The sequence below is a fragment of the Aspergillus bombycis genome (genome assembly GCF_001792695.1).
Source record: "Aspergillus bombycis strain NRRL26010 chromosome Unknown contig00002, whole genome shotgun sequence".
Lineage (NCBI taxonomy): Eukaryota > Fungi > Ascomycota > Eurotiomycetes > Eurotiales > Aspergillaceae > Aspergillus > Aspergillus bombycis.
This window is the reverse complement of record NW_019170004.1, coordinates 237,883-252,907: the sequence shown is the minus strand read 5'-3', so window position 1 is coordinate 252,907 and position 15,025 is coordinate 237,883. Positions and strand designations below refer to the sequence as shown.

At 49.6% G+C, this 15,025-nt stretch overlaps 6 protein-coding genes across 6 annotated transcripts; 4 read left to right on the top strand and 2 right to left on the bottom strand.

The window, feature by feature from the left end:
• Window positions 1-2,275: 2,275 nt before the first annotated feature.
• On the top strand, window positions 2,276-3,599 carry ABOM_000502 (aromatic ring-hydroxylating oxygenase subunit alpha; the record flags this gene model as incomplete). Its single annotated transcript, XM_022527632.1, has 2 exons — window positions 2,276-3,117; window positions 3,185-3,599. 2 exons carry the CDS (start codon window positions 2,276-2,278, stop codon window positions 3,597-3,599), a joined length of 1,257 nt encoding a protein of 418 aa, XP_022394669.1.
• A 447-nt stretch (window positions 3,600-4,046) lies between these two features.
• ABOM_000501 (DUF202 domain-containing protein) lies at window positions 4,047-4,972 on the bottom strand (the record flags this gene model as incomplete). The annotated part of the gene is made up of 3 exons (XM_022527631.1): window positions 4,047-4,100; window positions 4,168-4,451; window positions 4,609-4,972. 3 exons carry the CDS (start codon window positions 4,970-4,972, stop codon window positions 4,047-4,049), a joined length of 702 nt encoding a protein of 233 aa, XP_022394650.1.
• A 1,301-nt stretch (window positions 4,973-6,273) lies between these two features.
• Window positions 6,274-7,320, bottom strand: ABOM_000500 (zinc-binding alcohol dehydrogenase family protein; the record flags this gene model as incomplete). Its single annotated transcript, XM_022527630.1, has 1 exon — window positions 6,274-7,320. One exon carries the CDS (start codon window positions 7,318-7,320, stop codon window positions 6,274-6,276), a length of 1,047 nt encoding a protein of 348 aa, XP_022394671.1.
• A 2,480-nt stretch (window positions 7,321-9,800) lies between these two features.
• ABOM_000499 (uncharacterized protein) lies at window positions 9,801-10,151 on the top strand (the record flags this gene model as incomplete). Its single annotated transcript, XM_022527629.1, has 1 exon — window positions 9,801-10,151. One exon carries the CDS (start codon window positions 9,801-9,803, stop codon window positions 10,149-10,151), a length of 351 nt encoding a protein of 116 aa, XP_022394442.1.
• A 1,083-nt stretch (window positions 10,152-11,234) lies between these two features.
• Window positions 11,235-11,699, top strand: ABOM_000498 (nuclear transport factor 2 family protein; the record flags this gene model as incomplete). Its single annotated transcript, XM_022527628.1, has 1 exon — window positions 11,235-11,699. The coding sequence occupies one exon, from the start codon at window positions 11,235-11,237 to the stop codon at window positions 11,697-11,699; it is 465 nt and encodes a 154-aa protein (XP_022394441.1).
• Window positions 11,700-13,293: 1,594 nt separating this feature from the next.
• ABOM_000497 (MFS transporter) lies at window positions 13,294-14,820 on the top strand (the record flags this gene model as incomplete). Its single annotated transcript, XM_022527627.1, has 1 exon — window positions 13,294-14,820. The coding sequence occupies one exon, from the start codon at window positions 13,294-13,296 to the stop codon at window positions 14,818-14,820; it is 1,527 nt and encodes a 508-aa protein (XP_022394440.1).
• Between the last annotated feature and the right edge of the window lie 205 nt (window positions 14,821-15,025).

The following is a 15,025-nucleotide window of genomic DNA, read 5'->3' as shown; positions in this document are numbered from 1 at the left end:
ACTCGGTTTATACCCCAGATTATTCGGCGTACGCGTGGATAATGATGGCACACACTGACGCGTTGATGGGTGAGTTGATGACAACAAAGGGAGCCGCTGCCGACCCCCCGTCGAGGCTATCTACACACCATGTCTCTGCCACCGCCTGCCTAGGAAGGCAAGAGAATAACTTCATATACACGCACATGACCTACGCGTTGCTTCCCTTGCTTACTAAGTAAGCGTTCGTCTAATAACTATATCGCGATTATTCAGGGGTATGCCCTGGGGACGCTGGTAGTCAATAATCGCGGGATACTTCGTACATGGAGGATCAGAGGTGCTATCGATTCTACGAAAGAATATATTAGAATTGGAACAGGACAAATCACTCGTGGTTTGAACCCGAATCGCTTCAAGACATAATGGATGAGAAAGGCGTAAGGACTGACTCCAATGGCGAACACAAACCATACTCAAGAATACATGTTCGCATCTTTTCCAGCAGAACATTTGTAGGCATGAACAATGGCCAAGAGGACCATTTTTTGGCCGCCAAGAGATTCGGCTATGAAAGAACATAGCGAAACCCGAAAGACAAAGGTCTTTGTCCAAGTAGGATACCCCATTGATCATGGGATCGCCCGCACAAGCTCCCTTTTCGGATTTGCCGCAGACTAGTTCCACGAGGATCGGAATCAATGCCAGGCTGGATGATCTTATGTCTGTATAACTCCGTGACACAACTTCACAAACCACCCCTACAGGAACAAGAACTTGTACCCAGTAAGAAATGCGGATTATCCCCGGGTGCCGGCGTGATAACCAGTCCTACGGAGCGTCCCTTGACATTACATGTATTACTCTTTCTAGCTCATGCTGCATGGGCAGCATCTCGGAGAGATTGACCATCTCTCCGCGGTCAGCCGAAAAATGCAATCTCGGCTTGAACCCGGACAAATCGCCCTTCATCCCGGCCTTTTATCATCTGCATACCTGTTCGGCATCGGCGCGGGGTTGCGGTTCTTGGGCATTGGTATGTGGGGACGTTTCGGTCACCATGACGGCCTAACGCACACACATTCTATAGATTAGTGTACAGATTTTCCTGGTTTAAGTTATAGTTATTGAGGGGCAAAAGTATGTTCTCATTCCGCATGCCCAAACCAGTTTAATCGGTGCATCTTTCCTGCAGCACTAAGAGTATCTTATCTGCTTAGTGGCAGAGATCCAGGCACGGTGCTGGAACGGACCCACTATTTCGGCGATCCAGGAGGTGGAGCCTCTCTATCTCCACGGGACAACCGACGAGGAGGGGTTTGGCGTCGGGTTAGGTCCCGACTAATAGCTATGCGTGCTTGCTGTTTTGATTACATTGGCTCGATGTCACCGGACCGCCCAGTAGCCAATTTTTGCTGTCGATAACCGTGTTTGGTACCTGTCCATTTTGGGGAAAAGTTTCCAGTAACGCCCTCACATGACCTTCGACGGGTCGATGCAGTGGCGAGAAGTATCTTTTCCCTGCTCAATCGCTGGGATGGTAAGATCAGCTGTTGTATAGCTTGTAGAGTAGTAGTTGTGGTTGGGTACCAGATATGTCTGTTGACCCCTGTTCTTTGAATCTTCATGAACATTGTCTTCAACTCTGCCATTGGGGGACCGTGCTGTGACGCCTGTGTGGAATGATAGTACATAGAAAATTCAATATCAAAGCAACGAGGGTATGATCCGCGCTGTCAGCGGACAGAGTAAATTGAAGTGGACATCTGAAGATAAGAGGAAAGAAATGTGTGGAGAAAAAAAGCGCCAGATAGCCTCGAAATAGCAAGGTGAAGCTGGAAATGTGGGTGATAAAAGCTCGTCGGGAAAGCCGACGCCTCCAACCCTTGCTCGGGCGTTCCGCGGGAACGGGTCCGATTATCAAGGCCGTCGCGGCCCCAGTGCCGCCAGTCCTAATTATGGATCTCCACGACTGATTCTGGTTAAAACATGCCCATTCTAAGTGGGCTTCTTACCCCATGGGGTTATTGAGTCCATAACCAAGGCGGACATTCACAAATGTCCTATCAATGTTCTCATTACGCATTCCAAATCCAGTTTAGCTATGTGTCATGTTCATAGTGGCAATGGTGGACCTTGATAAGGACGAGATTACGATCAGTTGATATCAGAAGGCGTGTCAGGAGGGACATAAAAAGGGGGGTCTCATCACCACTGCTGGGACCTGTCTAGCAAGATCACGAACAGAAGCAACTCTGGGACACATTACCGTGACCTTCTCTCTTCACAATTAGCCATGACTTCCATGCTTCACTACTTCAACTTTGGCAGCAAGGCCTCCACTACTAAGGGTGCGGAGGTTAAGCCAACGCCTGTCCGTGCTCTGCCGGCATCATGGTACACCGCGTCGGAGATGTATGAGCTCGAGCGCCGTGCTATCTTCTCCAAGAGATGGTTGTTCATCACCCACAGCTCGCGTCTCAAGGAGGCGGGTGACTGGCTCCGCTACGAGGTCGCAGGATTCGACTTCATTATCAACCGTGACCGACAGGGCAACGTCAATGCATTCCACAACGTCTGCCGACACCGCGCGTACCCCGTCATCGAGGAGGAGGGCTGCGGAAACAAGAAAATCATCGCATGCCGGTACCACGGCTGGTCCTACGGATTGAACGGGAAGCTGGCCAAGGCACCCGGCTATCAGGAGCTGGATGGATTCGACAAGGAAAAGAACGGTCTCTTCCGGATCCACGTCAAGGTCGATGTAAACGGCTTTATCTGGGTGAACATGGACTCGAAGGAAGTACCAGAAGTTCCCTGGGAGGAACACTTTGAGGACGTCGACAAGCAGGCGCGATACCAGGAGAACGGCATCAACTTCGACGACTACCAATTCGACCATACCTATCAGATGGAGGGCGACTACAACTGGAAGATTCTAGCGGATAACTTCAATGAGTGTTATCACTGCCCCACCACCCACGCGGATATTCCGGCATTCCTCAACCTGGATTCGTTTGACAGCGATGTCAAAGACGGACATATTCAGCACCATTGCAAATCGACGCCAGAGCAGATTGCGAAAGGTCTCAACACTGCTAGTACCTACTACTTCCCCAACTCATCCATGACTGTCACGTAAGTTTGACTCCCATCTGTGATCTACAACCTGAAACTTGACAACGTCTCTGACCCATGCATGCAGCAAACATTGGATGATGGTTCAAAAGTTCCTCCCGAAGGGTCCCAATCATTCGATCATGGCCTATGAAATCTGGAAACATAAGGAGGCGAAGGAAGAGGACTTCCGCCTGATCAATGACATGTATGCGCGCGTCATGGGAGAGGACAAGGTTCTCTGCAACAACGCACAGAAGAATCTCAACCGGGGCGTCTTTGTCAATGGCGAGCTGCACCCTAAGTTCGAGAAGGCTCCCCTCTTCTTCCAGAGCACCTGTCGTGAGGTCGTCACGGAGCACTTTGACCGAGAGAAGAAGGCGGGCCATGAGATCTGGCCGGCGAGGCAGCAGTTGCCCAACGACGCCAAGGTCAGCGCGAAGGATGAGGAGATCTGCTCGGGTCTCGCTTGTGGAACCCAGAAAGAGGTTTTGGCTTGGTGATGGGGTGAAACTGGTTGTATGATGTTGATGTTTTCTCCTGGTTATACCATCGTTTTGTTCATTTGCAAGCATTTAGAGCGATTTTGCGGCATTTTTGTCATGAGCCATGTATGTTGTCTCTCTTTCATCATAGCTAGTATTAGGCGTACGACTTCCTTAGATTGCAATCCACCTTTGAACTTTGAATCAGATTACATTTACCACTTTTCGTAAATGCAATAGAGTACAACATTCACGAAAGCGTGCCTCCAGAAACCTACAAAAGATATGTCCACAGATTGGATGGTGTAGATGTCAACGCTTGGTTTTGGTAAATTTTGGTGTAGAATGGTCTCGTCTCTCTGCTCGTCAGGAATGCTAATTGCTATGTTATTGGTTGAGAACATGATACCCCTTCAAGAGCCGTACAGTACAAGTCTATTACTTTTCTCGAGCTTTTGGTTCGTGTTATTCAAGTTCAACAATGATCACGATCGATAAGACAAAAAGCGCCAAGATTATCTACGCCCGATTAGCCACCGTCGTTCTCTTCTTGGTTCATTTAGTGGCTAAAGGAGAATTTACTTACCAATGCGATTAGCAGTCCGATGCAGTTCAATTCCCAACCGCCGGCATGGACGGTTCCCAACGCGACAGCATTCTGCTGTTTCCAAAAACGACACGCTCCTATCACTGCTACAATGGCAGCAATGCAATGACACGTTACTGAAAGGGGGATAGCCACTTCATAGTATGTCAATCGATCCTCGGGGGATGGTTGTTGTTGAAGGCGAAAGAGCTGGGCGATTAGTACGCCTTGCATTGCTATGACTACCGATGTCCGGATATAGGCAAGGAATGTCCGCTCCAGCGCTATTATCATTAGAAAATGTGCTCTTCTTTTAAAGAGGAAAGAAACGGGGAAAGCTTAAGCCAGAAAGAGATAGGCCGAGTAACATGGCACAGCCTCAATTGAGGTCAAATGCTTGTATAGGTCCATGGTATGAAGAAGGGCATAAAATAAGCCTACCAAAGTGATCGCGGTTACTTTTCTGCGGGACGGTCAAGACCACGTTGTGTGTCCAGAAGCGTTCCACCTTCCCTAAGAGCCCCTTCCGTGGCGCTCGACTTCGCTCCGTGCGTTGACTGGAGCGGGACGCCGTCCGGCGAGTGGTAATGCGATACTCGCCGGAGGAGATCGAAGGCGATGAGCAGCTGAATTCATGATCCAGCTGTGTCTCAATTTCGTGGAGTTCTAACGCGTCTCGTTCGACACGATCCTCGCCGCGGGAATGACTCGTGGCAGTCGGCGACGGAGGTCTGGGTTCGTGGTCGGTGACGGAAGTGACGGGCTCATCATCCCGATGGAGGTGATGGTCGGACCGGTCTCCCATTCTCTGCCGAAGAAGGGGCCATCAAGCACTCTGGGGGGGCAGTCGTTTTGGGTGAGGGACGAGGTAAGGGAGTGGAGGTGGTGGCATTCCTGGGCGAAGGTACCACAAGGTGACATTTTCTTGCTCGGCGACTCCCGCCGGCGTCTGTCAATCGCCGAGGCAATTGACCTGTATCATTGGCTGCGTCATACCGCCAGAGGAAAACCGGTTTTTTTCAGGGCAAACACCATGGCCATCACTCTCCATTCTTTCAGAGATATATACTACTTCAGAGTCTTCCATCTCTGTCGCTCCGATCTCTTATACTCATACAACATCTCTAGTGCCACCCTAAATGGCTTGACAGCTGCTCATCCACTATGCCAGCCAATCAGGGGGCTTCCTCGGCGCCCACGTCGATTGCGCAATAGCTGCAGAACCACACTTTTGACTGGTAGATCCATCCACCCACACAATCCCCCCCTGGCAAGGGCAAATCATCGTTCACGGCGGCTGGCAAAAGGCGTCTCATCCATGATCGTTCAGAGATCATCCCTGATTCTTCCCCGAACCTTGATGCACCCATAGTAGGGGGAAGTATCCTACTGCGCGGGATCTCACAACAACAACAACACCGTCTTCCTGATCAGGTGTCGTACACCTGTCTAGACGTCAAGTCTTTCTGTCTCACACACCTCCTTTTTCTCTGACGAATCTTGAGTCCTCTACGGATTGCCTTTGGACAAGATAATCCGAGGACTTCATTGCGCATCCAGTCACGTGTCGATAGAAGGGGTGATTCCCAACAAGGTTTAGCTCGGCAATTCGAGCTCAGCCTAAACGGTTTTCGGTGCGTATGACGTTAACTTTGGCGTGTGCTCATCTCGTTCACACCATTCAGACTCCATCAACGGCGATGTCGAGGATCTTCGATTTAGATCTATTAACATGACTACATTCAGCTCGTCAAAGTGGTGCTTTGTGAATGCGCAAACCTAGCAGAGTAGTATTATATCCAGCAGGAACAGGATTAGCTGAGCTATGAAATAGTGCAATAGAAGACGAAGTCCCCCATTTTGAATGCGATGATGGGACTCATGGGAGCCTCCACCAGTCTGGTCTCACTGGCTTCAATGGTCGTGGTCAGGTTTAGTTGGATAAAATATTGATACTCTGGGTGCAGGTTATGGGGTGGTAAACACGATTCAGAGATTTGAGGTAAGATGGATTGGTACTACTATGACATTCCACCCAGTTGGAGGACTATTGTACATTAAGCGTCCTATAAAACCACGTATAACGAAGATTAAGCAAATAGTCTTCTAAGGCGTTTCAGCGACATTGTACACCAATTTCTCCCCGCTAACCTTGTCCTCCTTCAAGAGCTTCAGCCCCTCCAAGACACCCTGCAAGCCACCGGGGTTGACCTTTGGCTGGTGGACCTTGATCTTGCCATCGGCCAACAGCTTCTCTGCAATGGTCCAGAATTCTTCGGCAAACGCTTTGTCCTCCGCCTTGGCAGGCATGATATGTTCACCAAAGGTAAACTGCTCACCAATGGACGTGTAGGCAAGAGTGTGGCGAGTAGTGATATTCTCACGATCGATACCAACGTAGAGGAGAACACCGTACTCGCCACCGTCACTGGAAATAGCTTTCTCGCAGTACTCAGCGCTCTCCTTCAGTGAAATCGTATCAAAAACAAGCTTCAGATTGTTGTTGGTGTACTTGCGAATCTCAGCCGCCGAACCGGGATCTCTATAATCAAAGACCGCATCCGCACCGAGGCGTTTAACCAGACCGAAGTTATGCGGCGAACAAGTCGTCAACACAGTATAGCCGGACAGCTTGGCAAACTGAATCGCCAGCGTGCCCGTCGCGGTCGAGCCACCGTAGATCAGGATGGGAACCGGCTCCTTGATCGGCTCCGACGGGAGCGCAAGCTTCAAACTCTGATACAGACCCTGTCCCACCGTCGTGATACCCACGCCCAGCGTGGCCGCTTCCTGGAAGCTGATGTTATCGGGGATGCGCATCTGAACGTCTCCTTTGACGACGATGTACTCGGCGAAGGATCCGTCTTCGTGCTGTACGGCGTTTCCTCCGTGTGCAAAACCGCACACGCGATCACCCTTCTTGAAGGGCTTTTTGACGGCTTTTCCAACCTCTTCGACAATGCCGGCATAGTCGCATCCGACCAATGAGCCGGGCGGGGAAAGGAACGCAATGTGCTTCCAGTCGGTGGGGTTTAGGGCGACGGCGACCGTCTTGACGAGGATGTAATCATCACGGAGAGTGGGAATGGGGCGATCGGTTACTAGGCCCTCTTGCTTTGGCGAAGTCACGACAATTGCTTTCTGGGTAGTCATCTTGGCTGTGAGATGTGGAAAATAAGGTGGATGGATGATGTGGTCCAGCACGGCTGGCGGATGAGAGCTTAATATATATCAAGGAAGATTGGCTGAGCGCTTAGAAATCCCCCTCAATGTATTACAAATTGTAATCATCTTACTTACTTAGGTATCCCGTAGTGTGAAGCTTTTGTCACCGACCGCCCCGTCCCATAGCCAATGGGTGACACAGTATCATGTGCGGGCAGACTCTGACCACGGCATGATTTATAATCACCCCGTCTTCATCCTGATGCAATCCGTTGACGTTTTTTTTCGATCGATTTGGAGTAGATGATTCATTAACCATGAAATATGGTGGGGGGGGGGGGGGGGGGTCCATCGCCGAATGAGGACTAGTCTCCGCAGCGGCATTTTGGGCATGGCGGAGACAAGTGGCTGTATACTCCGGCGTATCGCTGGTTGGTTTGGGCCCGACTCCCGACCCCCAGAACCGTGGCAAGCATGTGCTGTGGCCGAACGGTTCGCCCAGGGAAGTGATCTCCCTTCCTATTTTAGCTGGCTTGGCATCTTGGGCTTGGGAATCGATCGAGGAAAGTAGTTCCGAAACTGATTTCGAAAGGTTCTGTATACGAGATTCACTATAGGATTGGTGAAGACCTAGGTACTAGTATTGTTCCTGGTAACCTAATTCAAGCTTGTTCTAGTAGTTGGCGTGACTTTGGGATAGCTGTTTGTCAAGCTAACGCACACCGACTAGTCATGCTCTGAGAGAGCATATTCAGCAGGTGGTTCCACTTATTAGGCTGGTGAGTGGCATGGGGAGGCTGTTTATTAAGACAATATGGAAGATTATACAACCTCTGAGCGGATTACCCACAATATGTCGGCCAGCAATTAGTGTGCAAGATCCAGATTACAGCAAATGTAGCGCTGGATTTGCTAGGATTGTCTGCAAGCGTTGAATGCTATATCTCATGTTCCCCTTCGTTGGCGTTGGCACTGGACTCGTGCTTGTCTGCCTCAGGCTGCATACCATCACCCACCTGTAAGCGCAAAAAGAGACGGATCAATTTCATTGGCACGGCTATCTTTATTGGAAATCTTTTCCGGTTCCTTTGACCTGGGGTGGTGCCACACATAACTGGGAGTTCTGGCGCGCCTGGGTCCCTTTCACGATTGGTGCCAAAGGGTTACTTGGGATTGCATCCTAGATGCATTAAAATATAAGTTGGATCTGCCCCCTAAACAACGACATAGTGTTTGTTACTCTCCTCTAAGCTTGATATGGTACTTACTTCCTTAACCACTATCAGATGTTGCAAACAATTATTATCTGTCCAGACTCATATTTGCTACAAAATATCTATATATCCGACTTGAATGACTCGATTCGAATGTCATTGCGAAGCAGTATTTGAAACCAAATAGTGTGCACGGAGTAAACCGTCGTCGTATTCTTCACTGCGTTGTTAGGGATGGAATAAAGATTCTCCTTCAGTGCAAGTTGATGGTCCTTCTGATGCGAGGCCGACTGCCAAGGCTTGTGTTACGATGGGTGTTTAACTGTACAGTTGGATACAATGTATAGTTATTGCAAAATTCTAGCAAGGGGGTAAAGCAAATGACCGTCGCACGGACTAGTAGCAGGCGGACTTCTCGGCTGGCGAGAAGCCTTACATCGGGTCCCCAAAACTAGTGAGAAAGCAGTAATTGAACCAGCAACTATTGAACTATCTTCATCTCACCCCCAAGCTTTAAGTGTTGACGCTTCTCCACTTGTAGCATAGCCCCGGGCCAAGGTGGTGATCGACCCGTAAGGCGTCCAAGGCCCCCCGGACTTCGGCAGATCGCATCCAATCCCGAACCCAACCCATTATGGGCTGGATCTGAGAACCAATTCTCTACCCTATTATGGGTATTAGGTTCCTGCTATCGCCTGTAATCTGCATAAGGTAATTTGTTAGTTACCCATTTATATATGAACCGGGGAAATATAGGGTTGTATAGAGAAATAAATTTAGACAGGTCATCTATAGATTCCCTACATAGGCTTTGGGTTGGGTTGGGTTGGGCTGGGTTATACGAGGGGTTTGCCAATATCGAGGCCCCCTGCAGTAACAGATCGACAGATTACTCCGTTAGAAATGTCCTGCGTGGGCTTTGTTACATTTACAATTGGCTAGAGTCGCTCGCCTAAAGGGCACTCCTACCGTTAGGAATGGATGGGAGGCCTCGCGTATGTACCTGTGTTGCTGTGCGTCTCTGATAGGTTACAGTTGCGTTATGATGAGGCTATACACTTTTGCTGATGCTGGGCACGAGTAAAGCGAGCATGGATGAATGCCACAGCAGCTCAAGTATATAAACCCTCCCCCCCTTCTTCCGCTGCTCTACATCTACACAACTCATCAGCTCAAGATACTCTAGCAAAGCAAGCCCCATCCTTTACCTTATCTTCTATCATTCCAATTTCAAGAATCTCTTCCCCTTTCAAGATGCATTTCCTCACTACCGCTGTTGCCGTCATGGCTGGTCTCACTGCCACCGGATCCGCCTTCGTCATTGACACCTACAGTGACACCAGCTGCGGCGGGATCGTTGAGAAGGGCGTCAATACCTGGGACAACACCTGTGCCACTTGGCCGAAGGGTTTCAAGTCTTTCAAGATCACGACCTGGGGAGGCAAGCATCAGTATGGGTACTGGTTCGCGCCCGGTAACTGCGGGAACCTGGCGACGGCCATTAAAGGAGGCTATGTGGATTCCACAACAAAGTCCTTCGAGCTTAACAAATGCTACAATTTCAACGGTGCAGCTGCGAATGCGATTGCTTCGTACTCTGGTTGATCTGTATGCGAATTCAACAAGGTAAGCCCTTATGTCACTATGGTTGACGAGAAGCTAATTGTACTCTAGGAGTATAGTGACGGTGTGAATTGTTGTGGGGAGGAAGACATGGAAGGAAGGGTGAGCTGATTCGTTGTGAACAGGATTCATAGACCTCTCATTTACGTTTCCTGTTATCAGCCCAGTCTGTTGGACGTGTTCCATCCTGAAATAATGATAAGGGCAATGAAAACCTAGCTGTTTCTCACATACACTGTAGTGATTTCACATTCATCCAGAATAATAGTTCCATCAAGTTCTACGACAGTAGTGTGTATATACGGTTATCATGCTGATAGGTACTAATTGAGTGATAGTACGTTGCTTTGGAATTGATCCCAGATCGCTCCGGCTCTGGCTTGATGCTCATTGAGTGCTCAGCAAACGCATTTCTATCTTTTACCCACACTTCGGGGCCGATCACTGAGCAAAAAGCAGTCCTGAATCAGCTCGAAAGTCGTTCCCTGGGTGGAGCCTATTGAGATCTCTTGACCGGATTTATGCCAGAGGAGTTATCTCCGTTGGCTACGCTATCTCCGCCCAGACTGTTGGATAGACCATGATATAGGACCAAAGTCTTGCGGCAATGAACCCTGAACAGCTTCCGATCAATGGGTTTTACTTGTCCGGTTATGTGGTTCTTTCTATGCGATCTAGCGTTGGATTGTCTTCCTTATTGACAATAGCATGTCCCGGCCAGGAGTCCAGGATCTACCAAGTTATAGGGTCATGCAGATGGTATGATATGCACTAGCCCCATCAGCCAACATCATGGGTCTATCGATATCCATTCTCACACCACGGAGTTAACCTCCGGACTTACGCAAAGCCAGGTTTATATCCACTCAAAGTCCGCCTCCAGCAGAATACAGGAACCAAACCACAAGACTGGTAACAAGTCATCATGCCATCTCTAGATGCATAGACCCTCACCCTAATCTATATAACACCACACACTCACACCAGACACCCCCCCCCCGCACAGTACACAAAGGATAACCCCAAGCAACACCCACATATTCCTTATATTGACAAACCCCCAAAATGTCCTACCCAAGCATCCTCCCCTCCCTTACCACCCGCGAAGCCATAGCCGACACCCTCTACCGCTGCGTCAGCGGCTTCGACACCGCCGACACAGCTCTTTTCGACTCAGCCTTCACCAAAGACGCCACGTTCGACCTGAACGGTCGAGTGCTCGAAGGTCTCGAGTCGATCCACAAAGACTGCTACGACAATATATCGAAGCTGGATACGATTCACTATATGAGTAATGTGCGAGTGAATGCCGAAGATGGCGAGGAGAAGGGGTCGTTGACTGCCTCGGCGCTGGCGCAGCATTATCGGCCCGGCGAGGGTATACAGCCTGGCACGAAGTATTTCTTGGCGGGGAGTCTGTATGAGATGGATGTGGTGAGGGACGAGGGGGATGGGTTGTGGAAGATTACGCATTGGAAGTTGAAGATTGTTTGGGCGGAGGGGGATTGGGGGGTTGTGCTTGGGGAGTGAGGTTTTTGTTGCTATCAGTGGTAGAATGGAGGGGTTATAGAGATAGGGTTGATAGTTTGGCTGTGGTGTTTATTCAATGAAATTCGTTGACTACATGTAAGTCATGTATATTCTAGTTTAGAGTAGTTGAATATGCAGAGCGTACGGTATACCTTACTTATATGACTCGAGAAGTAATCTCCGGACGACAATTAGTAGTTGTCAGGGCGGTCGTCCGACGGGTTATGATGAGTATTCTCTTCCTAAGGCTCTGAGGCGGCTATAATTCCTCGGAACGCTACATCCTGATGATTTTGTATAATATACGGAGTATTCTCGGAGGCTTTGTTTTGTCAACACCCGATTCATCAGCTCAATCCAACGCAGAAGTTCAATTCGAAATAGAGTTGGAAAGGCGAGGACAAATATGCCCTAAGAATGTCCTCGCTCTGCACTCAAGTCTGCCTTGAAAGCTATAACTGAGGGACGAAGCAACAGGACCTACTTTGGCTTTCTGGCACAAACCTACACATCCTACTTTATTTGAGCCCCACCCATTCAGTGGGCAGATTGTATCATACCGGCGATCCTCGAGGCCCACTCATATGTACTCTAGAGTCTAGAGCCTGGACTTTACAGACCACAGGTAAGCAACAAAGCTCCTAAACGGTCATCGCGCATGCCTAGTGCATGACTGGACAGCTATCTTCGTTCAATCGTCCCACATACTCAGGTTTTCAAACCTGCACTCTCGCATCATTAATGTGAGTGTGAAAGCGGATTCAAGCCCAAAGCAGAGTTACTCCATGCGCCAGTGGAATAAAGCGTCTACTCTCTAGTTTTAAGGTAACTGTTCTTCTGCAAAAGAGAGTGATCTGTCCGACAGACTATAAGAGAAACAGTCCCAAATAACTCTATACGGCGTCCTAAGAACGAGAGATTTGAGCCCACTAGCTAACCTAGTTATTAGAACTATTTGACCAAGTGAAACCCCTTTGGGGTATGACACGATCACATAAAGCCCTAGTCATAGGAGCCAAGTTATTGAAAGTAAATCTTGGAAACGACAGGTTGGTGCAGTTGTATTGCATTTTCTCGGAGCTTGACTCGGAAGGGCGGCTATATTTGCAGTGATGTGAGGTTAACCGGCTCGCATGACCGTCTCCATACATTATATAATGGTCTTATGAGGGTATAAACGGTGGCAGTGGCGTGTTCAAGGTCGGCGTTACGTTTGTTTTATAACTATCAATCAGATATTTGTTAGGGAAGAGTGGCAAAAATGGCCTTTTTTCCGGCCCACGGAAGATCCACCTTAATTGCCGTCTCAAGAGCAGCTCAAAAGCCGACGCGGGTCCAATTCATCTCCTGGGATGCGGTATCGGGCAGCCTACTGGTTCCTAGGCCCACTTTGACATCCAACTTTTTTTTTCTTGCCGTCGGGCCTAGCTGAATGTGAAGGGGGAAGTCCGTAGTCCGTAGAAAATCCTGCATATACCCCAGAGACATACGAAAACTGATCAGATTGATATTGAAGGCCATAACCGGAATGGCTTAGTATACTACTTAATTTGTTATCGGATTTAATGACACAGCACCTCTCATATCCATCATAATGACTGATGAGCTAAGGCCTGTACCTTCGGCCCACTCTATCGCGGATGGCTTCTCCCCGATCCGCGAGGTCGCGTTTATCATCATTGTTTGTATGTCGCAGTTCATCACGCAGGCAAACATAGGAGTATGTGTGGCGACACTCGATATCGTTGGGGACAGCTTCCAAATCACTGAACCCGGTGTGCTGTCCTGGTTTATTGCTGGCTATTCGTTGACCGTCGGGACTTTCATCTTGGTGTTTGGCCGCTTCGGCGATGTCTTCGGCTACCACCGAATGTTCCTGGTTGGCTACATCTGGCTTGCAGTCTGGTCCCTAGTAGCAGGCCTCAGTGTGTATTCCAACCATGTGCTATTCATCTTTGCCCGAGTACTGCAGGGCCTGGGCCCAGCAATGCTGCTCCCCAACGGCCTGGCGGTGCTGGGAGCAACCTACGCACCCGGAAAGAAGAAGAACATGATCTTTGCCATCTTCGGCGCCACTGCCCCTAACGGTGCAATTCTGGGGGCAGTGTTCTCTTCGCTCTTCTCCCAGCTAGCATGGTGGCCTTGGACCTACTGGACCATGGCGATTGTCTCCGTGGTGTGTGCGGTTCTGGGCAGCATAGTCATCGCGCCGGTCCAGCATACGGATTTCAAGCAGTACACCTTCCTCCAACTCCTCAAGACCCTAGACGTGTTCGCGTCATCGCTGGGAATCGCAGGACTTGTCTTGATCAATGTTGCCTGGAACCAAGCGCCCATTGTTGGCTGGAGCACGCCATACGTGTACGTGCTTCTCATCGTTGGGGTTCTGCTTCTCGTCGCCTTCTTCATCGCAGAGCTTCACTACTCGGAGAACCCTCTTGTCCCAATGAGGGCATTCACGGCAGACGTTCTATACGTCCTGGGCTGCATCGCCTGCGGCTGGGGTTCCTTCGGTATATGGGTGTACTACTTCTGGCGGTTCCAAGCGCAGTTCCGCGGCGTATCGCCTCTGCTTGGATCGGCAGAGTTCACGCCCCCCGGCGTGGTGGGGTGTCTGGCTTGTTTCACCACCGGGTATCTTATGAGCCGAGTCCGTCCCGGCTGGATCATGCTCGCGTCCATGACCTGTTTTACCGTCGGGAATATTTTCCTCGCCATTGCGCCCGTGCACCAAACCTACTGGGCGCTCACGTTTGTTTGCCTCTTGGTTATCCCCTGGGGCATGGATATGTCCTTTCCGGCGGCCACGTTGATGCTCTCCAACGCGTCTAGCAGAGAGCACCAGGGCGTCGCTGCGTCGCTTGTTACGACGGTTGTGAATTACAGCATTTCGCTCAGTCTGGGATTCGCTGGCACGGTTGAGGTGCACATTAATAATGGGGGTCACACGCCTGGCGACGTGTTGAAGGGTTACCGTGGTTGTATGTATCTGGCCATCGGACTGGGTAGTCTTGGTATGGCGCTGAGTGCGTTGTATACGTTCCGGAGTTACAGGGAAGATAGAAAGATGTCTACTGCTGACTCAATGGACAGTGAGGCTGGGGTGTCGGATAAGTCATAGAGTTAGAAGTTGCATTAAGTCGTCATGTTGGCGTTTAATTTCTGTTTCACAGGGCTATAACATTAGACTTGAAGCTCTTACATAGTGCAGAACATCTGTATATAGATGAGAATAATATCATATCGTCCTGGATGCTGCATCTGGGATTTAGAACATATCGTATTCAACAATGACCGAGTCCAATTAGGGTATGGCTATAGCAATC